Source organism: Syngnathus typhle, linkage group LG3 (assembly GCF_033458585.1).
Source record: "Syngnathus typhle isolate RoL2023-S1 ecotype Sweden linkage group LG3, RoL_Styp_1.0, whole genome shotgun sequence".
NCBI lineage: Eukaryota > Metazoa > Chordata > Actinopteri > Syngnathiformes > Syngnathidae > Syngnathus > Syngnathus typhle.
The window spans coordinates 12,771,112-12,797,560 of NC_083740.1; the positions used below are offsets into that span (position 1 = coordinate 12,771,112).

At 41.6% G+C, this 26,449-nt stretch overlaps 1 protein-coding gene across 1 annotated transcript; it reads right to left on the reverse strand.

Annotated features, from left to right (window-relative positions):
- Positions 1-137: 137 nt before the first annotated feature.
- LOC133151090 (multidrug and toxin extrusion protein 1-like) lies at positions 138-26,236 on the reverse strand. The gene is made up of 17 exons (XM_061273842.1): positions 26,168-26,236; positions 25,836-25,984; positions 25,116-25,158; positions 24,991-25,035; positions 24,767-24,864; positions 24,384-24,475; positions 23,898-24,079; positions 23,050-23,158; positions 22,713-22,788; positions 22,534-22,603; positions 22,328-22,460; positions 22,140-22,234; positions 21,987-22,053; positions 21,498-21,605; positions 21,029-21,120; positions 15,013-15,239; positions 138-228 (listed from the first exon to the last, which is right to left on the reverse strand). Exons 1-17 carry the CDS (start codon positions 26,234-26,236, stop codon positions 138-140), a joined length of 1,746 nt encoding a protein of 581 aa, XP_061129826.1.
- Positions 26,237-26,449: the final 213 nt, after the last annotated feature.

Below are 26,449 nucleotides of genomic sequence, written 5' to 3' on the forward strand. Positions count from 1 at the left end.
TGAGTTATGAACATCTCAGGGTCAAATTAAACAATGATAAGATGACGTGTGATAGAGAAATGTGACACCCGGTCATTGCGAGGACAACACTGGCTCAGTGGGACAGCACACAAGGACAGTAAAATTCCACAACGCATTTAGGTGATCCCGTTTTGGTGATCGTGGAAGTCTGTAAAGGTGACCTTCGCATATTTGCGGTTCTCTTCTACGGTTGTAAAAATGGAAGCACTGAAAAACTGAATGACAAGCAAACAACTTTGGAGAGCCTCTTCAGAAACGAAACGCAATAACAGCCTCCAATAGCCAAGAAAAAGACTGCTGAATTTAAGACATCACAAGTAAAATGAAAACTTCAACAAATGTTTAGCACTAAAGGTGAGTCTCACACACCAGCCCACTAATGAGAAAATGAAGCCTTCAAAATTGCTTAGGCACATTTTGCACATTCTCATCTATATTAGCAAAGTTCACTACATTAAGGCCATTAGGATGCAACTTTCAATTATGTATGAATATAAAAATGTTTCTTACTAACCATTCATATGTTAATATTGGTGCAGATTGTCCTAACTTGTTTGTGATACTTGCCAAAACAGTAGAACCCCTTCATTAGGGATCATTATGAAATCCTTATATTAATTTCAGGATCTCAATGATGTACTTCAGTCATTGTTTTTGACAGGGTCCGAATTGTACATGTAGTAAAAGTTCAATTACTGTGAAGTTCAAATTTGTAAATGTAACTTCTTTCCCAAGCTTTAACCCCGTGGCTTAAACACTAAAGAATGTGTTTCATTTGCAGATGGTCACATTATTTTCTATTCCCGGCTCAACAAAATTGTGTTTACTGTTTATGGCTTTTTAACAAGCTCCATGTTGTTATCAGTTCACCGTTTTAAACCCGTGCACATTGAAGCATTTGGATTGTATTCAGATATGCTCTACTGAAGTGCATGCATTCTTCATGCCAAAAAGGCAACATAATACTATTTATACTAATAATATTTTGTTGTAACACTAGCAGTATATTCTCTTCTGTGTCATGTCCTACACTAACGTTGTCAGTTCTTGTTTTTCTCTTGTATATTGTCTGCCCTCCCTCAAAAGTGAACTGCTAAAAATGTAATTGGTTCTCCAAATGAAAGACAAAGTGTTCTTTCACTGCTTCCATTCAAAGTACTTACTATACAGCATTACTGCCATTTCCATCAATTTAAGTAGGAAATGCCATAGATCAGGGGTGTCAAGCTCATTTTTGTCGCGGGCCACATTGTAGTCATCGTTTCCCTCGGAGGGCCATAATAACTGTCAACCCAAATAAATGAACGCCTCATATTATATACAGTATAAGGTACAAAACAAACTGACAAAGATGTTTTTTCAAATCAGACGAGTGGAAACTTTTCAGATATTTTAAAAAGTAGATTTTTTAAAAGGTAAAACAATTTGCAATTTAAGTACGACATAAATTCAATGCAGTTTGTCTTCGCGGGCCACAGAAAATGATGCAGTGGGCCATATCTGGCCCCCGGGGCCTTGAGTTTGACACCTATGCCATAGATGGACTAACTGAGCTAATTCATTCTTGAGTCACTTGAAAACGGTAAAATTTAAGATGTTGGCTCACTTGCTACAGCCGGTCTAGTAACTGAAGGGTCGCTGGTTTGAATCTCAGCTCTGAATGAGCAATGTTGCCGTGCCTTTGGTCAAGAAACTCAACCCTAAGTTACTCCAAGTGGAAATTTTGTGGTGTACGTGAAAAAAGTTACGATTTTTGCTGTTGTGGACGTGGCCATCAACAGGTACACTCAATATTTTTTTAAGAACATAGATGTACACAGCTTCATCTCAACTCAAATGAAGATCCATAAAAAATGCGTCAATGCCACACAAGGAAACCAACCAATTTACCAATTATTTACAAATGATCAATTAATCCCTTTCCAATTCGAGGTCATCATTTGGAAGGTAGATAACTGACAAAGAACTACAATCAGCATGTGTCATAGAGTTTTAGTCGAGGTTTCTCAACGGGCACATATCACCAAGATGAAATAAATCCACAGAATCAGAATGTGTTCACAATGCCACTCGGACCCTATCCTTACTGGGAACAACAATAATAGTTGCAGTGACCTTATCAAAGCTATTTAATTACGCAGCAACACGCCAAACACATTAAGTCAGGGTACATGGGCCGTGTGGGTGACTCTAAGCGCACCTGCTGCCGAACATGTGAAGGTTAAGGAATACGATTCAGAGTAAACACGGCAACATAAACCAACCTTCAACTTGACAAACACTCACAAATGACTTAACATATCAAAATGTTTGTTGCATTCACATACTTCAAGGTCAATCTATTACAGAAATCAAAGCATTAGAGCAGTATTGACAATAGTCAACGGACTGAAGCTTCACTTTACATGTATTTAGCAGCAGAATTAGGGTAAGTAAACAAATAAATAAGTAAACAGCAGATTTTTTGTGAATGAATGTATAAATAAATAAAAAATGAATAACTTCAATAGGGCATTAGGTTCGATTAATCCTCGACGAAATAATGCACAAAATTTGTAGTAGTGGTAAGCTAGTCGGCCTCATTGTCAAAAGGTTCTGGCATCAAATCTGAAGCCCTCCTATATGGAGTTTTCATGCTTTGCTCTTACTACTGTGGCTTTTCTCAGGGTACTCTTCACCGTTTACTAATTGAAATTCATCCATCCATTTTCATTTCATTTATAACACTGCCTATCCTGTTCAGGGGTGCCAGAGGCGCTGGAGCCTATCCCAATTGATATCGGGCAAAAGGCAGATTACACCCTGAAATTGTCGCAGGGCACATATGGAGACGAACAACCATTCACACCCACATGCACACTGCCACTGAGCAGGAATCAATCCCACACTGCCCGCACACAAGTCAGCCGCGTGTACCCCTACACCATCAGCTGTTTTGCTAATTGAAATTTCAAATAAAAATTCTTGCATCTATTTAAAAGGCCAGCCTCTGTTTCATTTTTGAGCTTCGAAAGTCTTTCCAACTCAGTAAAACCTTTCCAGTCTTCCTTTCTACCCCACATTCTAATTGGGAATGTTTTGAGTCATGTTGATACCAAGAATGATCCACAGTTGCCACATCCAATATTCTGGATCAAATCATTTTTGGACAAAAATCTGTAGACCCTGTCTGTCCAATGACATTTATACGGTATGTTTATGAGAAGAGTGAGCTGTGTGCCGTCATACTCCCCTTCAGTGTGGCGGCCACGTGTTCCAAAATAGCTTTAAAGTCTCTTTTTCTCTGCCTCCTTTACTCGTGTATTTATTTGTTTTGCTCAGGGGAAATTGTTTACGCAAAAGTCAGTCGAAACAGGGCAAAGGGCTGGACTGAAATCCAAGAATCTGAAACAATAGAAACCCTCTGACTTCATTCAGCACCACTGCAATAATAATTTCCACCTTGACCTAGATTTGACCCTCATTCTTTCAGATGTGTTGTAAACGGACCTGTTTTGTCTGGAAAGCCATAGTGTCTGTTGATTCAGTACATTGTCAACATTGCTTTTTCCTATTTTCATTGTCTTTGCTTGCTGTTTGATTGAACTCTGCATTGTGAAGCGTAACAGTTTTGATTTTTGCAGATTTGAATATGGCTCCTTTTATCAGCACATTATTCTCTGTACCTTGACTTTTTGTCAGGTTGTAATCATTAAAGTTAAGCGAGCATGAACTTTTACTTCTTACCCTTGGGACAAAAAATTGTTTTCTACTGGCATGATTTGTAAATCAGTTCAGTTGTGTTTGTATAGGAAACGTGTGCACCCTTGTGGAGCCATTATCAGGGGTTGTCAAGGATTTCCCCCCAAAACATTGAATTATCAATATAAAAAAACTGTGACTTTTGTAGTTTTAACGTTTAGTAAATATTTGGGGAAGAACACGTTGCCTGGAGGTGGAGGGTACACAAAATGAACAAATTCAGATGGTCCGATTGGGGTCAACAAAGATGTCAATGCATGTTGTGTGCACCATCATGCCCACCAGACCAAATGAAATGAAGGAGGCGATTAATTAGCTGATGGTTGTCTAGCATCTTTGCTGGTTGCTGAAGCAAAATCTTAATTTAAACAAAATCCCTTATAAATTAGATCCTCCCGGGGTAACGTTTTCATTCATGTCATGTTTGTCATCAGATCAGCAATTTCTACTCTCTGCTATTTCTCGTTAATTTCATCTGGCACCAGCAAGCTCTTTCCCTCATTGAGTTTTGATTCTTGAATTTTCTCCAAGGTTTCTCTTGCAGCTGTGGCTGATGGCCCTGCCCTGATATGTACCACTGGTGTCTTTTTATCCTCCCCTGCCACCTACTTGCTGGTCTGTTTAGTCTGTAACTTCCACCATACCCATAGACCTGCATTCCAGTACTATTCCAGTGTTCATTGCGGTGAACGCAACCACCTGATTCTGCATTTTTTATTTTAATCTATTCCCTTGCTTTGCATTCAGCCTGACAGTGTACCATATATCTATACATCTTCAGGGGCTTTGCCACTGAACCATGTTGCAACGACATGTTGAGTCTTCGTAGCTGGAATGCACCCGTGCAGTGAGTAATCACTGCAATCCATCCATCCATCCATCCATTTTCTGTACCGCTTAGTCCCCACTGGGGTCGCGGGCGTGCTGGAGCCTATCCCAGCCGTCATCGGGCAGTAGGCGGGGGACACCCTGAACCGGTTGCCAGCCAATCGCAGGGCACACAGAGACAAACAACCATTTGCACTCGCACTCACACCTAGGGACAATTTGGAGTGTTCAATCGGCCTACCAAGCATGTTTTTGGGATGTGGGAGGAAACCGGAGTGCCCGGAGAAAACCCACGCGGGCCCGGGGAGAACATGCAAACTCCACACAGGGAGGGCCGGAGGTGGAATCGAACCCGCACCCTCCTAACTGTGAGGCGGACGTGCTACCCAAGTGCACTGCAATCCATCTCTCAAAATATCCACACTCTCTCCTTTGTTATCCTCCAATTACTTTATCTGAGGCCATTGGCTATTTTCTTAATGGTTGTGCCGTGTTTTTTTTTTTTTGTTCAGTACATATAACACAGTACAACATATTGTATGTGCAGTTGGAGTTTTATATACATCCGTTTTCTTATGATATGCGTATGCCTGCCTATACGCAGTCGGCAGGCAACACTTAATTGCTTTGTTCGGATCAACAATTTCAGTTAATTGTGCTTCTACCGGGTGTGGAGAGGGATGTCTATTGATGATCTCCCTGAAGTATTCTGTTCAGCGGTCTTATTATTCTCGGTCGATGTTTATTTTATGTATTGTGCAATGACAAAAACGTTTCTATTCTACTTTTGTTCGTGTGATTGACTGGCACAGGAACTGATGAGTTGCGACCCATGAGATATTATCCAAGTAAATGAACGAGCAAAGAGTAAGAGATTCTATGAATTATAAAGCCAAAGGCAGCAGAGTGACTGGCAAACTGGCATGTTTACCCACTGAAAGTATGAGGCAGCGTGCCCTCACGGCCCGGCACAACCCCCGTCATCATGGAATGGTGTCACGTTCCATTTACCTAGGAAGTCAGATCGCTGTCATCGTATTGACGTCAATATCGAGTTGCACATTTATTCACATCAACATTTATTCACAGAGAACAGGACTCCAGTTCTTAAAATAAAAAAAAGAAAATGAAGTGTTAGAAATTAATATGTATTGATATATGTTACATGTTGAGATTAGATTGTGTTAATTTATGAACGTGTATTTGCTAGTTTATACACACACACACACACACACACACACACACACACACACACACACACACACACACACACACACTTGCTGTCATGAATGAATGAATGAATGAATGAATGAATGAATGAATGAATGAATGTTAGACATTGTTGTAAAATGTCCAAATGTTTTGCTTTTATTATCCATGCATATAAAAGTAGACAAAATGCTTGGTACATTTTTAATTTTTTTTAGAGAGTTTATATTTTATGCAACATTCTAAATTGCAGGAGTGCTTATTTTTCAATGGAAACAATTCAGCACTTCTTTTATAATCCAAATAAACAAGCACTAGGGAAAATAAAACAAAAATAAAATAAACAATATAAAAAATTATGTCATGAACATATTACTCACGTGTGACGTAAATTACGCATATTCGCAGCAGAGAAAGAAAGCACGAAGCGTTTCGATTGTGTTATCTAAAGTTTATGACTAAACATAGCTGTCATATGTCGATGCTAAAACATATGACCACAAAAGGTTTAACGTTACGTCAAACGCGACATATTTTCGTAGCCTCGAGCATTAGGTCACTTTGTCTGATCATAAGCTGCTTCAAAATTCTGCTGCGCTATAGGTGTCGTATAAACGCACCGTTTCAAATGGAAAATATTTCCGTAATCAGCAATAGTCTTACTTAGAAAGGAATACAAACACAAATGTAAGTATGATGGACTCAATATGGTAAAATAAATACTAATGCACTACCACTTGGGGTTGCTATGGAAGCCGTTTTGGATGTGGTGGGGATCAGTCGAAGCTTTGGACTTTGCATGGGGTCTCTTCGTGGTCTGACTACTCTTGAGTCGCAGAAAATAGCAACGTTAAACTTCAAAACTCTCATTTAAACGATTTAAATGATGAGAGGCATTGGAACTAATGTAACAATCACTCTTTTTTTGAAAATGTATCAAATTAAAAGTACAGATACTGGTGTTAAATGTAACAAATAAAAGCAACTGGTGTTAAATGTAACAAATAAAAGCAAAAAGTAGCCTGATGAGTATGCATGTAAGGTAAAAAGTACGGGGGAAAGAACTAATCAAGGACATTGGTACACAGTTAGTTATTCAATTGTTTCAATCATGCAACTCAAACTAATCTAGGGAAAATTATGGAATCACTTAGTTCTGAGGAGAAAATTATGACATTATGGAAAAACAACAACAAATGATTTTTTTATATATATATAAGGGCTTGCAGTCTTATTGTGATATTATTTGCCCATCAGTCAATACATCACGCTTAATTCGTTTCTAGACTCTACTGCAGTGGTTCCTGCTCCTTCACCCAGATGTGAGAGTACTGGTCAGGCTCAAAGGAGAGCAGGTGTTCAGGTCAAGGTTGAAGACACTGTGGAAATGGTAGACTGCGAGCCAGGCAAGACCACGTTTAGAATAATGCAGATTATCACCATGTTGCAATTACGTAATATACTTGGTTTGAACATGCACATACTGATGGTTCTCTGGTTTTAACAACAGATATCAGTAACACCAAAAACATCAGTAAGACAACTGGGCAATAAATGATATTAATTATTATAGTTATGATCATTAATATCATTTATAAGTGACCTCAAACTTTTGAATGCATGGTTTAGACAACATGAAAGTGGATACAGTGATTTGGAGGTCAAATTTGTCAAAACTGCCAGTAAGTGCAACATACTTGGATGAGAAGCTACATTATTGTGATATTATTTGCCCATCAGTCAATACATCACGCTTTTAATTCGTTTCTAGACTCTACTGCAGTGGTTCCTGCTCCTTCATCCAGATGTGAGAGTACTGGCCAGGCTCAAAGGAGAGCAGGTGTTCAGGTCAAGGTTGAAGACACTGTGGAAATGGTAGTCTGCGAGCCAGGCAAGACCACGTTTAGAATAATGCAGATTATCACCATGTTGCAATTACGTAATATACTTGGCTTGAACATGCACATACTGATGGTTCTCTGGTTTTAACAACAGATATCAGTAACATCAAAAACATCAGTAAGACAACTGGGCAATAAATGATATTAATTATTATAATTATGATCATTAATATCATTCACATATAAGTGACCTCAAACTTTTGAATGCATGGTTTGTTTAGACAACATGAAAGTGGATACAGTGATTTGGAGGTCAAATTTGTCAAAACTGCCAGTAAGTGCAACATACTTGGATGAGAAGCTACATTATTGTGATATTATTTGCCCATCAGTCAATACATCACGCTTTTAATTCGTTTCTAGACTCTACTGCAGTGGTTCCTGCTCCTTCACCCAGATGTGAGAGTACTGCAGAGGACCAACAGATTCCAGACCAGCATGAAACTGCAGATGTTCTCACACTGAAACAACTGCTTTTGAAGCGTGGCTTGATTTTACTTATCTGTGTTGCCATCTTGGCAGCCGCAATTATCATTAGGCACGTCCTTCTCTGAGGATTGAAGTGAGTCTCGGCTTGGTTTATATTTGAGAGTTATCAGGTGACCGTGTTACTGGATGACTCGAGCATTGTGGAAGAGCCAAGTTTCTGATCATATACCACTTCTAATTAACATGAGCTTTATCGTTGTGATCATACTCAATATCATAAATCACTGTATCATCAAAGTCAAAGTCTGCTTTATTGTCAACATCTTCACATGCCGAGACACACACAGAGATCGAAATTACGTTTTCCCTATCCCACGGTGACAAGACATATTACACGATAGACATACAAGTAAACGACGCAATATCAAAAACAAGAAGGCACAAACAATAAATGATAAGAGTAACAATAAATAATAAATAAATAGATAACACAACGAATAAAAGCCAGTGTGCATACAACGTGCTCAGCGTGATGCTGGCGGAGACATTGTCGCCAACACGTACTACCTGAGGCCTCTGACAGAGAAAGTCCAGTAGGGCCATTGTAAAGGGGTGAAAATCGCGAGGAGGAGGAATCTGTGTCTACATCCGTGACGAATGGTGCCGACACGTCACCGCCACCTTCTAACAATCCCTACACCTCCAATCAGAGAGTGATCATCTTACCAGCTACTGCTTCGTCTTTTCGCCAGGAATCCCTCTTGTCGCTCCTCCTTGATGGGTCACTCAGACCATCACAAACTCCATCCATCTTACCCACCACTACCGCCCACAGCCTGCTGACCACCCCCACGCTCTTTGTGTAAGCTCAGTCGTTTCCTAATTTTCTTCCCATAATTGTGTCATTGCAAACATGTGCCCAAGCCACTTACTTCATTCAGAATCAGAATCAGATCAGATTTAGCTTCATTGCCAGACTCTGTTCCAGAGAAGCATGCCCTGTGACCACCACACAACCCTCGCCAGCAATGCACGCTCGGCGACCGTCGCCCGACCACACCGCGGTGTTGCGTGCGCCGCGGCCGTCCTCCAACCCTGCTCCAGCTGCCCAAGCCTCCAAGACCCTTCTCTGGACGCACAAGCCTCCAACCCTCTCTCCAGCGACACAAGCCCTGCGGCTACCCTCTGACCTCGCTGAGGGGGCACAAGCTGTGTCGCCGTCCTTCTACCCTCCTCAGGCTGTGCAACCCTTTCCGCCGCCCTCTGAATCAGCATTAGTTTCTTGATTTCTTTCATTCTTTGTCACTTCTCGCTGCTGTTTGTTTTCTGTTCCAGCCATGCCGGTTTTCTTGTGTTTGTTTAATTGCTTTGGTTCTTGTTCTGGACTTGGGGTTTTAGGGTGACCGGTCGTTTATCGATGTAGCGCTTGCTATACAGTAGCTGATGCTTTGTCCTTTTTGTCTTAATCCTTTATGTGTTCATTCTGTCAGAATTCCTTGCCGTATCAGTTGCTGTGCAGGTGCTGTGCTTTGTTCTTTTATTATGTCACCGTTATTCTGTCATAGGCCTGATGTCTCACAGTATATGAGATTGTGTGACTCTGACAAGTGATAGTATAAAAGTAATTGTTTTAAAACTACTCAAATTATAAAAGTGGATCATGTGTACAGCTGACCATTAATGCGTGTTAACATTTACTGGAATGTTCATCCTAACTTTGTTGCTGGAATATGTGAGGACCACAGACGTAAGATGATAAAGCGGGCCACAAAAAAATGATTGCTGCTTATAAATATGGCAATATTAGAAGTACCGTTTTTTTCCGTGTATAGTGCGCCCCCATGTATAGTACGCACCCCTAAAAATGGCATGCTGATGCTGGAAAAAAGCTTGTACCCATGTATAATACGCACCCAATTTTTATGAATTTTTTTAAAAAAAATTTTTTTTTTTTTTTTTTTTTTTTTAAGTCCCAATGATCGTCACACACGCAGGGAGGCAATGGGTCCCATTTTTATAGTCTTTGGTATGGTCTTAACTAGGCTGGATGTAATTTTTTTTGTTGGCGTTGATTTCTCCGACTGCCCATAAACGCACCACCGCGCTCCGTGCGCATGGAGCGTGTTTGAAGTGAACAGCAGAGAAGAAAGGAACAAGGCAAAGTGTTGTGAAATAAAATATTACCTGTAATACGGATTTAGGTAGAGAATTGAACTCTCGCTCTTTATATAGCTGACGTGTCTTGCTCATCCGTTCTGCGCATCTGTAATGGCGGCCTCCGTATGATATCCGGTTTGCGTGTGTGCGAGAGCGAGAGAGAGCGAGAGAGAAAGCGTGCGAGAGAACGCTCAACCGTAGCGCGCCGCCGACCGCCCAACTGCTGGTCGATTAGTGTGACAGAGCCGTCGCTGAAATTTAGAAGATATTTTTAAAGTCCTGATGTACTTTCTAAAATTTAAGTGGACCTCAGTGCGCACTGCGCAGGGAGCTTAATTTGGTGCGGTCGCGCAACCGCAGCGCGCCGGGCGCTCACTGTCGCATTGCTTAAAGAGCGCCTTTGTGTTTTAGGATGAACAGCAGAGACCAAAGGAACAAGGCAAAGTGTTGTGAAATAAAATATTACCTGTAATACGCATTTTGTTATTTGCTGATTGAAACTGCTAATTAAACTGTGAATTGAAACTAATAGGAAGAAAACAACTCTCGCTCTTTATATAGCTGACGTGTCTTGCGCATCCGTTCTGTGCATTTTATTTCACAACACTTTGCCTTGTTCCTTTCTTCTCTGCTGTTCACTTCAAACACGCTCCATGCGACCGCAATGCTCTCGTATCAGACGCTTGCTCGATCACCTGCTCGTTTGCTGTCCCGTGCGCGCACGAAGCGCGGTGGTGCGTTTACGGGCAGTCGGAGAAATCAACGCCAACAAAAAAAATTACATCCAGCCTAGTTAAGACCATACCAAAGACTATAAAAATGGGACCCATTGCCTCCCTGCGTGTGTGACGATCATTGGTACTTTAAAAAAAAAAAAAAAATAAAAAATAAAAAAATAATTTTTTTTTTTTTTTTTTTTGTACCCATGTATAATGCGCACCCCAGATTTTAGGACAATAAATTAGTAAAATTTTGCGCACTATACACGGAAAAAAACGGTATATAGTTTCTTAACTCATTCAAAATGAGTGATTTTAGGATTTAAGTACAATTTCTTGCCTCTGATCATGCATGCTGCACTATGTCTTGGCATCTTTCACAAAACTGTCAGATGTAATAAAAAGTGTAAAAAATGTTCAATTTTGAACATCCTATTCTCAGTCTACTTGCCTTGGACTCCCCCTTCTGGCTACTGCCTCCTCTACTCATATTTCCCACTTGATTTGGCTGCTTGTCTTCATTTAGTTTCCTGATTCAACTGTTGTTTTCATTAAGCAATTACTTTCTTCCCTGTCACTTGCTTCCCTTCTGTTTTTGATCGTGAAATCAATATATCTTCTGTTTCCCTGTGGTGTGTGTGGCTTTTTATCTCGTCTGTAATTGCCCTGAATCAATATATGTACATGGATCCATACAAAACCGATTACTTTGAATCTTCAGGAGTTGATGGCGGAACTTATGTAAGTTCCGCCATCAAAAACATTAATACAAAACAGAAGAAAAGTTTAAATTGATTTTATTTTAATATTTAATTCATTGTGCTTGCCTGGAAGTTTGGTATCAAACATTTAACATGTGTTAGCTCAGTGCTTCTCAATTATTTTCTGTTACGCCCCCCCCTAGCAAGAAGAAAACTATTCGCGCCCCCCCTCCCCACCGTGACTATCCTAACTTGTCTTGTAAGCCGTAAAATGTTGCACTGTCGCAAACGTGACAGAAGTAACAATGAGAGCGCCACTGTCCCCTGCTGTAGTAAACGCGCAATTACACTTTATTCTAGTACTGCCAAAAAAAAAGCCTGTTCCCCAGGGTCACACGCGCCCCCCCAGGAATAGCACCGCGCCCCCCAAGGGGGGCGCGCCCCACTATTTGAGAAGCACTGTGTTAGCTTGTTAATTGTCATATTCAGTCGATGCCATGATCAACCATATTAAAATGGGTGCCAGAAAGGTTCCAGGACCTGTTTCTCAAATGACATATTTTAAATGCGCACTACAAATTTATTTTGAACTGCAAACCAAAATTTGAGGGACACGAGATCATCAAATCTGCCACTGCTTGAGTAAAGTGAAACGCTATTCAAGTAGTCTAATATATTTGCTAAGAGGGCAACAGTTGCTAATCCACTTGCTAAAAGAAGCACTTGAATGGAGTAATGATTCCACCAGAATAATGTTAAATTTGGATGACATTGTCGCCACTGGAACAGAACAATGGCCCCCAGGAAACAAATACTGTTTTTTTTCCATGTATAATGCGCAAAATTTAACTAATTTATTGTCCTAAAATCTGGGGTGAACATTATACATAGGTACAAAAAAAAAGAAAACAATTATCATTATTATTATTATTTTTTTTAAATCCGGATATCATACGGAGGCCGCCATTACAGAAGCGCTTTCTTCTCTGCTGCTCACTTCAAACACGTGCCATACGAACACAATGCTCTCGTATCAGACGCTTGCTAGATCACCTGCTCGTTTGCTGTCACAATGTACCCTACACAAATCCGAAACATTTCTTCGCTATTGAGTATGCTAGCGCATGCGCAGTGATACTGACCGGCAGAATAAGATCCGGTTGTTCCCAAAGATGATCTTATTTCTGAGATAATTTTACGTTCACAGACTTAAGTAGGAGTCAAAATTTGGGTGCGTATTATACATGGGTACAGGCTTTTTTCCAGCATCAACATGCCATTTTAGGGTGCGTATTATACATGGGGGCGCATTATACATGGAAAAAATCGGTACTCCCTTTAGGGCTCAAGTCTGTCATATTTCACCGAGCTGGAGAAGGATAAAGTGCATTCTCTGCAATGGATACAATGTCCTACGCCTTCCAACCACATATGTAGTAGTTTACTTTACAGCTGGTTCATTAAAGGGTTGACATTTCCTCAAATTCTCCACTATGAACGAATGTAAAATACAATATCAGAAAAACTGCAATCAGTTTCATAAAATCATTCAACCCGCTCGCTTATAAGGCTTCAACATGTCCCACACACATTCATATAGGGCTGAAAGGATTCATCAAGTATTTTGAATTATTTGATTAAAAAAATGCATCGATTACATTTACTCTGCCTCGACGATTCGTTTGTCCCAACTCAGCTGCGTAAACGTGCGCCCCGAACTATGTACACGCAGAGTATGTTTCTGCGTATGTTTCAGTATACGTTTTAATTTACTCTGGTATTTTATGTTTGCACTTTTAATGGCCGTGTTAAGAGCTTTTACAATGTTACAATGATGGCTGTGCAGAAAAAATACATACAAGAGTACAAAATCCTGAGTAATTGTCAGGAATGAGGTGAGCCAGGGCGACCAAAGGCAGCTTGGACTTGGATTTATTGAAGGGAAAGGGAGTTGGAAGGGAGTCAGGTGGGGAAACAAAGACACAAACGGGATAGAGACTCACGGCCAGCAAACAGACAGAAGTCTTCTTGGACACTTGGATACTTGGACACTTGGAAACTTGGACAAGGATAAAATTCTGACCGTGAGCCTCCAGACAGACCGTGGAAAACCAAACGACAGGAACACTGGGCGCGGACAGGGACAGGTCACAACAGTAGACACCGACAGGGAGAAATACACGGGCAGGGCTTAAATACACAGGGTAACAAGAGGAACCAGGTGACAGACATTACGGCAACGAAAGGGGTGTGGCCGAGGGAAGTGCAGGCAGCCCGTGCTCTGGCACGGTTGTGACAGTACCCCCCCCCACAAGGGACGGCTCCCGACGTCCCAAAATCCAATCCCTCACGACGGCACGCGGGGGGGCGGGTGGGCAGAGAGCCGCACTCGGGCGGCCACTAGGGGCAGAGAGCCGCACTCGGGGGGCGGCGACTAGGGGCAGAGAGCCGCACTCGGGGGGCGGCGCCTAGGGGCAGAGAGCCGCACTCGGGCGGCGGCAACTAGGGGGACAGAACTGCACTCAGCGGAGGTCAGGGGCCCAGAGCCACACTCGCGGCACACACTGGGGGCCTGACGCGCAATCGGCAGGAACTTGGGGAACAGAACTGCACTCAGCGGAGGTCAGGGGCCCAGGGCCACACTCGCGGCACACACCGGGGGCCTGACGCGCAATCGGCAGGAACTTGGGGAACAGAACTGCACTCAGCGGAGGTCAGGGGCCCAGGGCCACACTCGCGGCACACACTGGGGGCCTGACGCGCAATCGGCAGGAACTTGGGGAACAGAACTGCACTCAGCGGAGGTCAGGGGCCCAGGGCCACATTCGCGGCACACACTGGGGGCCTGACGCGCAATCGGCAGGAACTTGGGGAACAGAACTGCACTCAGCGGAGGTCAGGGGCCCAGGGCCACACTCGCGGCACACACTGGGGGCCTGACGCGCAATCGGCAGCAACTTTGGGGGACATGAACCGCACTCGGGCGGCGACCTGGGGGACATGAACCGCACTCGGGCGGCGACTTGGGGAACCGATGGCGTCGCAGATGGGGCTTGGCTTGGCTCGGCTGTGGCTTGGCTCGGCTGTGGCTTGGCTCGGCTGTGGCTTGGCTTGGCTTGGCTCGGCTGTGGCTTGGCTTGGCTTGGCTTGGCTTGGCTTGGCTTGGCTTGGCTTGGCTCGGCTGTGGCTTGGCTTGGCTCGGCTGTGGCTTGGCTTCGCTCGGCGGTGGCTTCGCTCGGCGGTGGCTTGGGCTGTGGCTTGGGCTGTGGCTTGGGCTGTGGCTTGGGCTGTGGCTTGGGCTGTGGCTTGGGCTGTGGCTTGGGCTGGGGCTTGGGCTGGGGCTGGGGCTGGGGCTTGGGCTGGGGCTTGGGCTGGGGCTTGGGCTGGGGCTTGGGCTGGGGCTTGGGCTTGGGCTGGGGCTTGGGCTGGGGCTTGGGCTGGGGCTTGGGCTGGGGCTGGGGCTTGGGCTGGGGCTTGGGCTGGGGCTGGGGCTTGGGCTGGGGCTTGGGCTGGGGCTTGGGCTGTGGCTTGGGCTGTGGCTTGGGCTGTGGCTTGGGCTGTGGCTTGGGCTGTGGCTTGGGCTGTGGCTTGGGCTTGGGCTTGGCTGGGGCTTGGCTGTGGCCCGGCTTGGCTTTGGCAACGGAAGCTGGTGGTGGAGGGGGGTCCAAGCGCTGGTCGCTGTGCTGGTCGGTGTCTTCTGTCAGGAATGGGGTGAGCCAGGGCGACCAAATGCAGCTTGAACCAGGATTTATTGAAGGGAAAGGGAGTTGGAAGGGAGTCAGGTGGGGAAACAAAGACACAAACGGGATAGAGACTCACGGCCAGCAAACAGACAGAAGTCTTCTTGGACACTTGGATACTTGGACACTTGGAAACTTGGACAAGGATAAAATTCTGACCGTGAGCCTCCAGACAGACCGTGGAAAACCAAACGACAGGAACACTGGGCGCGGACAGGGACAGGTCACAACAGTAGACACCGACAGGGAGAAATACACGGGCAGGGCTTAAATACACAGGGTAACAAGAGGAACCAGGTGACAGACATTACGGCAACGAAAGGGGTGTGGCCGAGGGAAGTGCAGGCAGCCCGTGCTCTGGCACGGTTGTGACAGTAATGTCTTAATAAGACAAAAGCATGTTTTATCTGATTAATCGATGTAAGTAATCGCTCGATAACTAGAATACAAAACTAATCGATAGCTGCACCCCCAGATTCATATAAAGTCTGCCATGCTTGGTATTTCAAATTTCTATTTCAAATTGATGTATTTAAGCCAGAAGACCAATTTGCCAAGCACAAATCAATGTAGTTAGAGTGTGGGAAAATAAATGGGCAGCCATTACTTTAGAAATACAGTGAAACAGGTGACAATATTTATTGTATTCGTTTTTCTCCTCCAGATCATTTCCCAGATGATGATCTTCATGATCAGCATCGTCAGCATGGTGTTCTGTGGTCATTTGGGAAAAGTAGAACTTGCAGCTGTATCATTATCAATTGCAGTAAGTCATTTTTTTCACAATTATCTGTGATTAATACATCCAGGTTATGTCCACAAATCCACCAACATTTTGGTAGTTTTCTGTCATTCAGGCGAGGAAAAGCATTCATTCACTGGCTTTCAGGTACATCTCAAAGTTGCTCCACTATCTAAAAGTTGGTCTACGATATAACGTAAAATACCACACGGTTGATCAGAAGTGGATTAATACCATGTGAAGAGCTTCTTCAGAGTAAGCCAGGGCCAAAATAACAAACACGTCTAGCTTTCACAAATTCATCAATCCAGCCATCTATTTTCCGTACCACTCGTCCCCCCAAGGGTCGAGGGCGTGCTGGAGCCTATCCCAACAGTCTTCACAAATTCAATTAACCAAAAAACTACACCAGGGGTTTTCAACTGGTTATGTCCAAGGGACCACCAATATAACCAAGAAGCAACTTGGGGACCAGAATGTTATTTCATTTTGCACCAAAAGAGGATAGGCCTACACAGGCTATTTATTTCCATCTGTATGTTTATTTTGGCAATCAATGGAAATGGATGGATGAATTTCAATTAGTAAACGGTGAAGAGCACCCTGAGAAAAGCCACACTAGTAAGAGCAAAGCATGAAAACTCCATATAGGAGGGCTTCAGATTTGATGCCAGAACCTTTTGACAATGAGGCCGACTAGCTTACCACTACTACAAATTTTGTGCATTATTTCGTTGAGGATTAACCGAACCTAATGCCCTATTGAAGTTATTTTTTTATTTTTTATTTATTCATTCACAAAAAATCTGCTGTTTACTTATTTACTTGTTTATTTGTTTACTTACCCTAATTCTGCTGCTAAATACATGTAAAGTGAAGCTTCAGTCCGTTGACTATTGTCAATACTGCTCTAATGCTTTGATTTCTGTAATAGATTGACCTTGAAGTATGTGAATGCAACAAACATTTTGATATGTTAAGTCATTTGTGAGTGTTTGTCAAATTGAAAGTTGGTTTATGTTGCCATGTTTACTCTGAATCGTATTCCTTAACCTTCACATGTTCGGCAGCAGGTGCGCTTAGAGTCACCCACACGGCCCATGTACCCTGACTTAATGTGTTTGGCGTGTTGCTGCGTAATTAAATAGCTTTGATAAGGTCACTGCAACTATTATTGTTGTTCCCAGTAAGGATAGGGTCCGAGTGGCATTGTGAACACATTCTGATTCTGTGGATTTATTTCATCTTGGTGATATGTGCCCGTTGAGAAACCTCGACTAAAACTCTATGACACATGCTGATTGTAGTTCTTTGTCAGTTATCTACCTTCCAAATGATGACCTCGAATTGGAAAGGGATTAATTGATCATTTGTAAATAATTGGTAAATTGGTTGGTTTCCTTGTGTGGCATTGACGCATTTTTCATGGATCTTCATTTGAGTTGAGATGAAGCTGTGTACATCTATGTTCTTAAAAAAATATTGAGTGTACCTGTTGATGGCCACGTCCACAACAGCAAAAATCGTAACTTTTTTCACGTACACCACAAAATTTCCACTTGGAGTAACTTAGGGTTGAGTTTCTTGACCAAAGGCACGGCAACATTGCTCATTCAGAGCTGAGATTCAAACCAGCGACCCTTCAGTTACTAGACCGGCTGTAGCAAGTGAGCCAACATCTTAAATTTTACCGTTTTCAAGTGACTCAAGAATGAATTAGCTCAGTTAGTCCATCTATGCCATAGGTGTCAAACTCAAGGCCCGGGGGGCAGATGTGGCCCACTGCATCATTTTCTGTGGCCCGCGAAGACAAACTGCATTGAATTTATGTCGTACTAAAATTGCAAATTGTTTTAACTTTTAAAAAAAGTTTCCACTCGTCTGATTTGAAAAAACATATTTGTCAGTTTGTTTTGTAGCTTATACTGTATATAATATGAGGCGTTCATTTATTTGGGTTGACCGTTATTATGGCCCTCCGAGGGAAACGATGACTACAATGTGGCCCGCGACAAAAATGAGCTTGACACCCCTGATCTATGGCATTTCCTACTTAAATTGATGGAAATGGCAGTAATGCTGTATAGTAAGTACTTTGAATGGAAGCAGTGAAAGAACACTTTGTCTTTCATTTGGAGAACCAATTACATTTTTAGCAGTTCACTTTTGAGGGAGGGCAGACAATATACAAGAGAAAAACAAGAACTGACAACGTTAGTGTAGGACATGACACAGAAGAGAATATACTGCTAGTGTTACAACAAAATATGTGCAGTACAAGTATTATATTGCCTATTTGGCATGAAGAATGCATGCACTTCAGTACAGCATATCTGAATACAATCCAAATGCTTCAATGTGCACAGGTTTAAAACGGTGAACTGATAACAACATGGAGCTTGTTAAAAAGCCATAAACAGTTAACACAATTTTGTTGCCGAGACTCACTTCAATCCTCAGACAAGGAAGTGCCTAATGATAATTCCGGCTGCCAAGATGGCAACACAGATAAGTAAAATTAAGGCACGCTTCAAAAGCAGTTGTTTCAGTGTGGAGCCTGCAGTTTCATGCTGGTCTGGAATCTGTTGGTCCTCTGCAGTACTCTCACATCTGGGTGAAGGAGCAGGAACCACTGCAGTAGAGTCTAGAAACGAATTAAAAGCGTGATGTATTGACTGATGGGCAAATAATATCACAATAATGTAGCTTCTCATCCAAGTATGTTGCACTTATTGGCAGTTTTGACAAATTTGACCTCCAAATCACTGTATCCACTTTCACGTTGTCTAAACCATGCATTCAAAAGTTTGAGGTCACTTATATGTGAATGATATTAATGATCATAATTATAATAATTAATATCATTTATTGCCCAGTTGTCTTACTGATGTTTTTGATGTTACTGATATCTGTTGTTAAAACCAGAGAACCATCAGTATGTGCATGTTCAAGCCAAGTATATTACGTAATTGCAACATGGTGATAATCTGCATTATTCTAAACGTGGTCTTGCCTGGCTCGCAGACTACCATTTCCACAGTGTCTTCAACCTTGACCTGAACACCTGCTCTCCTTTGAGCCTGACCAGTACTCTCACATCTGGGTGAAGGAGCAGGAACCACTGCAGTAGAGTCTAGAACAGGGGTGGGCAAACTACGGCCCGCGGGCCACATCCGGCCCACGGGACCGTTTAATCCGGCCCGCCAACCCTGAACAAATTGTATTATTAAACTTTTTTATTTGGGTCATTTTGCCTGCAATGACTGCGTTTTCCCAGTAGATGGCGAAGCGCTCGCCTGCGCATTTACTACCGGAAGCCGTGTCAGAAAGCTCGGTGCACACTCACAAGTGCGTGTACGTACTCAGTAGTACGGACTTGGCGCACTCTCGCTCTATTCGTATCAGTCCCGAATTTAGAGCGTGGGCTTTGACGACAGCATTCTTATAATTCGCGCGCTGAGCTTTCAGATGCAGTTTTGCGCTAAAGCCACCCACAAACCTTCCCCTGGAATCCTTCCATTAAAATGAGTGGCCCGAAAAAAAGAAGTGAGTGCCGAATGTTAAAAAAAGAGTGGCCAATTTGGCTCGACGTACGCGACGTGACGTTCAGCCACATCAACATCAACCCGTCACAGATCAAGGTAAACGGACCAACACCTCGGATCTCGCCTAAGAATTGCCATAACAAATTTTACTCCAGACTATGACGCACTAGCAAAAAAGGGAGACCAATAACACTGTTCCCACTGAAAATGAACGGGAGGCTCTCAAGTTTATTGTAAAAAAAAATGCATTTTGAATATGATTTGTACACATAGCAGGGATTGAAACTAGCGACCATTCTCATTTTCAAACAATGCAGGATGCTCAAGGACATTGATGCACCACCTATTTGCGACTAATCTTAACCTGTAAAGTTCTCAAGGCTTACTTTAAGGAGGTTTTTCCCGTTTCCTCACCTCTGTTACCAGGTGTTTGCGAGTTAAAACTCTGCTCTGATTTTCAGATACCCCTCACCGTGTTGCTGTTTTGATTACTTTATTTGGATGTATGCTTTCACCGATTCTTCAAGATGATATATTTGGTCAGAATGTTTGCCGTTTGATGTGATCTCATAAAATAAACATCTTTCATTAATCTGACCTGCAGGCACTGAAGTGATGGAGATTGTTATTCATAATAACAGTGTCGTATTTTATGAGAATCACTGATAGCAGTTTTTTAGTGAATTATTATTATTTTAATGCTGTTAATAAATGCATTTGTTTTCAAAAAAACTTGTTTGGAATATCCATGCTTTACTACCTACTAAAGGCCAAGATCTTTTATGCAATGACCTTTACAGGTCGCTTATATGACTTCACACAACGCCTACGTCCATCTGCTCCTGGTCCGGCCCTCCGGTCCAAATTTAGAACCCAGTTCGGCCCGCGAGTCAAAATAATTGCCCACCCCTGGTCTAGAAACAAATTAAAAGCGTGATGTATTGACTGATGGGCAAATAATATCACAATAATGTAGCTTCTCATCCAAGTATGTTGCACTTACTGGCAGTTTTGACAAATTTGACCTCCAAATCACTGTATCCACTTTCATGTTGTCTAAACCATGCATTCAAAAGTTTGAGGTCACTTATAAATGACATTAATGATCATAATTATAATAATTAATATCATTTATTGCCCAGTTGTCTTACTGAGGTTTTTGGTGTTACTGATATCTGTTGTTAAAACCAGAGAACCATCAGTATGTGCATGTTCAAGCCAAGTATATTACATAATTGCAACATGGTGATAATCTGCATTATTCTAAACGTGGTCTTGCCTGGCTCGCAGTCTACCATTTCCACAGTGGCTTCAACCTTGTCCTGAACACCTGCTCTCCTTTGAGCCTGACCAGTACTCTCACATCTGGGTGAAGGAGCAGGAACCACTGCAGTAGAGTCTAGAAACGAATTAAAAGCGTGATGTATTGACTGATGGGCAAATAATATCACAATAATGTAGCGTCTCATCCAAGTATGTTGCACTTACTGGCAGTTTTGACAAATCTGACCTCCAAATCACTGTATCCACTTTCATGTTGTCTAAACCATGCATTCAAAAGTTTGAGGTCACTTATAAATGATATTAATGATCATAATTATAATCATTAATATCATTTATTGCCCAGTTGTCTTACTGATGTTTTTGGTGTTACTGATATCTGTTGTTAAAACCAGAGAACCATCAGTATGTGCATGTTCAAGCCAAGTATATTACGTAATTGCAACATGGTGATAATCTGCATTATTCTAAACGTGGTCTTGCCTGGCTCGCAGTCTACCATTTCCACAGTGGCTTCAACCTTGTCCTGAACACCTGCTCTCCTTTGAGCCTGACCAGTACTCTCACATCTGGGTGAAGGAGCAGGAACCACTGCAGTAGAGTCTAGAAACGAATTAAAAGCGTGATGTATTGACTGATGGGCAAATAATATCACAATAATGTAGCTTCTCATCCAAGTATGTTGCACTTACTGGCAGTTTTGACAAATTTGACCTCCAAATCACTGTATCCACTTTCATGTTGTCTAAACCATGCATTCAAAAGTTTGAGGTCACTTATATGTAAATGATATTAATGATCATAATTATAATAATTAATATCATTTATTGCCCAGTTGTCTTACTGATGTTTTTGATGTTACTGATATCTGTTGTTAAAACCAGAGAACCATCAGTATGTGCATGTTCAAGCCAAGTATATTACGTAATTGCAACATGGTGATAATCTGCATTATTCTAAACGTGGACTTGCCTGGCTCGCAGTCTACCATTTCCACAGTGTCTTCAACATTGTCCCGAACACCTGCTTTCCTTTGAGCCTGACCAGAGATACACAAATATGTCAAAATTAAAATCATTTAAATTGTATGCCATGTTTGTGTTTTCCAGCAAATTAGTTATTCACATCATCGGCAGCCTTTCTCCAATCAAGACGGCACAAATATGTCACGAAGGAAATGGCCTGCAGTACCACACAGATCGTAAGACCAGTCCAAAGTCCTGTTCAAGAATCAACAGAAGCAAACAGAATCTTATGAGTCACACTGTTGGGATGATTGTGTAATGTAAAACACGATTATGCTTGTTTCTTACCTACAACGCCCAATTGTGTCTTAAACAATAAAGACACACCTATTGGAAAGCCAATGAAGTAGTGTCCAACCAGGTTGGACACAGCACCGACCTTTTGTTTTCCAACTCCTCGAAAAACACCTCCACTCACAGTCTTTGATGAGAATTGCAATTAATTCTTTCAGACGTCAACATTGATCACTTTCCCATGAAATTAATTTTCTCACCGCAATAGCATGAGCAAGATGCATGACCCAAAAAACAACCATGACATCAGCAGTCCTCTTTAAAATGTTTCTGAAGGAAAGATAAAGTTGGAAAAAAAACAAAATACAATACAATGTTAATGTCAAGGTAAGCGTGTGGCAAATTTGTTATATTATCAAGTGAAGGTGAGATGACTCACGGATCTGTGGTGAAAATGTAGCCAACTGCATTTCCGGATAGTGTAAGGCTAAGTCCAACACAAAGGGCGAATGCAGCTACAATGGGAAAGAGACAAACTGAATAAAATTCATGAAATGGTAACTCATCGTGATCCATGAATGTTTTTGCATTTAACCCTCTCCAAATTCATTTTACAGCATAATTTTTGGCATGGATGGCAAATCAGCTCATTTGAGGGGCCATGAGACAGATGTCATTCCACGTCACTGGCATGTTCTCTTTTTATTGCAGTGACAACCAGTGGGCTGAATAGTTTGGCCGTAAGCTGTCTTGTTCGTCTGTGTTTTTGCCCTTACATGTACAGATGATGGAAACTTTACAAGACAACTTGGCTTGCACACTGTTTCCTGCAACAAGAGCCTTCCCTACATTGACACTAGCTGCAGTTGCCATTCCAATGGGGAACTGAAAAAGTCAAAAATGTATAGAATCAGAAACACTTTTGAGTCATTCAAAATTCCATAATGTAGATCAGAGTGGCCAACATAACGCTCATAAAACACATGCGACTCTTTGGCTATCTTTTTTTCTGTCAGTCGGTCAATTTTTCAATGATTAATATTTTATATATTAATATTGTGAAGCCTGGTTTCATCTGCACAGCCATCTTGGAAATTGGAAGGAAAAGAACTGAGCAGATAGCTCCTATATTTCAAAATTGGTCCTAAATTTTGATTGACTGGCTTATAGTATTTATTGGAAAGATACGGTATCCCTGTTAGGCTGCTCCGTTCTCGACTTGGCTTAGTTCTCAGTGGCTGAATGAAGGCGCATGTTCCACTTTAGAAGATAATCACAGACAGGGTTGCTGGTGGTTGGGACTTCTGCTTTATAGAATTGTATATTTTGTGCAGCGAAATGGAGAATTCTGCTCTCCAAACCTAAAAATGATTGCAAAAAATAGTTGAGTCTCCTACCGTCTAAACCGAGATCAGAAAAGATCAGCGCTATTCAGCTATGGTTTAAAATTTACGATACGTCCCATAGCTAAATCCACAGACCAGCAAATTTATTTGTTGTGGATACAAAATCTTCACAATATCTCTTTTTACAAAGATAATGTTTAGGTTCAAGAAACACAGTCTGACTTTTAATGTTAATTGAGTTGGCCACCACTGAATGACATGAATTCCATTTGACTTACCACCAAAGGCACAAGAGTCAGGTGATAGACCGCAGATTGAGCTCCCAACTCAACTTCACTAATCATGCCAGCAAGACATCCTCCCACTTCAAATGCCCACCACTCAAGGCAAAACATGAGCATGCTTGGCATGGCCAGCTTGACAAAGGGTCCCCACTCCTCGAGACACTCACGTGACCAGCCTGAGGATCAAAAATTTAAGTCATCAACAAATCTGTGTTTTAATGAGACTTGAAGTGTTACATTTGATTATATGATGTGAAACCACTACTTTTGACCATCGTGACTGCCTCCATCATTTAATCTGCCCATCTCCATGTAGAGCTACAGTCATTAACAATTTAGTTGAAACATCATCACATACGACACTAACTGTAGGAGTAACTATAAATACTGTACACTGTACAGGTAGTGTACTATTATAACTTAATAAGATGCATTCACTTATCCATTCATCATTGCATTGAAAGTTAGAAGGCAACTGACCTTCCCAATTGGGTAACCCCTTCCGCCAAATATAGGCCAGTAGGGTGATGGAAAGAAAATACTGTGACATTAAATTTGCTCCGGCAGACCCACTTTAACAAACACAAACATAGAATGTTTTAAACACAGGTATGAAATTAGAGTGGTTAAGAGCAGTAAGAGTAGTAACACTGAAATAAAAATACCTTCAAAACACATTTAGGCAAGTAGAGTGTGCATTGCATTGTGGGAATTAATATCAGCATAAAAATATAAACACCTCTGCATGTTAATGATACTGAGTAAATATTACACTAATTGAAAGTTGATCTTCAACGTATTTGCAAAACATACAAGATCTGTATTTTTGTAAATAAAAAATATATATATTCTGGGAAACTTACGGAACTCCCAGTTGCAGAAGATGGAGGAAAACATAATTGATGAATGCGTTTAAAATGTTTCCAATTACACCGGTTACGACTTGAGGCCAAATAATTCCCTGCAAAATAAACAAAACAAAACAACGGACGCACACACACACACACACACACGCACGCAGGCTCTTGAAATGTATTATGTCTATTATTAACTTTCATATAAAAGATATTGTATTGCTACACAGCACCTGGTTCTGAAGATATCTTCCCAGCAGCTGGTACATAAATGCCGCCTGATAGAGAGAAAACATCATTTTACTACATGATAGAAGCCGTCTACATAACTTATGGACAGAGACAAAAGTGAACTCACTGGCAGAGAAGCCATGACGATGTTCACATACGCTTGTGCCAGACTGTGAAGCACACAAAACGTCACGTGAAATTGCGGTATGGAGACATTAAAATATAGATCACATGCATTATTATATTATAGTAATGTTTAGGATGTCACGATATTGTAAGGTATCTCGGTTTCAAAATTCTACCCATTATATTGCAGACACGCTCGGACAAACGTCACCAATGATATTTATTGAAGTAAAACACTGAACTCTGCTGTCAACTTTGGCTCAGGCCAAAGAACTGTGTGCACCGCTGTGGTGCATCATCATGCATGGAGATGGATGCTTACATGCTGAATGCATGTTGTATTTTTTTATATTGCCCAAATTTTGAGTTTGTGTGACTTTTTATAAACTGAATCCAATTACATAAAAAATGAGTCTGCATAAGAAAATCAAACCTCTTCTTCATGTTAATGGTAATACACTTTGCTAAAACTCAAGGGATTTTTTTTACAGTAAATACAACGTGTGATTAACAATGAGTGAACAATAAAAGAGATTAATCCTGATTAAATATTTTAATCGCTTGACCACTAAATGATATGAGTAATAATAGTCTGATGGATGCATTACCTTCTTTATGTATTTATTATACCAATAGTTAACTAATAAAAAATAATAATAATAATAAAAATGAATAAAAAATAGTATGCTGAAGGTGATGGGAGGATTAAAACGCGACTTACCTGGCAACCTCATGGCTCTGTTTAACGGCAAGTAAAAAGGTTTCAGTATAGATGAGAACAGCCCAGCAGGGGAAACACGCCAGAATGATAATCAGAACCCCTCTCTGAAGGATCAGCCCCACGCGCGTCGGGTTTCCACTTCCAAAGGTCTACACAAGAGCAGAATCAAATAAATAGCAACACCGGAAGCCCACTAATGAATACTGTAGTTTTGATAGATGGAAGAAATCTTGATAGACAAATCCAAGGTTGAACTGTTTTGAAGTGGAGCTGAGAGTGAGCCCAAAGAGGCTTTGTTTCACTAAAAGTGCAACCTTTCTTGAGGGCACTACCTGAGGTATAAGGGTGTCACAAGTCAATGACAAGCCACTCCCAACGGTAATGCCAGTCACACTAACCATCTGCAATTAAAGAAGCATTAATAAAGACATGGCGTATTACGATATTTCTTTGACACAGAGATTTGAGCACAGCATTCAGTCAAACGTCCCTCTCAAATAAGCTAATTTACAATGTTTTTCCATAGAAAATTTCCTGTCACCAAGGTCATTTGGGAAAAGTAGAACTTGCAGCTGTATCATTATCAATTGCAGTAAGTCATTTTTTTCACAATT

Coding starts and splice junctions, on each gene's coding strand:
- LOC133151090 (XM_061273842.1), bottom strand. CDS start 26,236: ATGGTTAGTGTGACTGGCATTACCGTTGGGAGTGGCTTGTCATTGACT. Junction 23,159..23,897: donor TGACTCTTGTGCCTTTGGTG/GTAAGTCAAATG, acceptor TGACTTTTTCAG/TTCCCCATTGGAATGGCAAC. Junction 21,606..21,986: donor AATGGTAGACTGCGAGCCAG/GCAAGTCCACGT, acceptor ACTCTACTGCAG/TGGTTCCTGCTCCTTCACCC.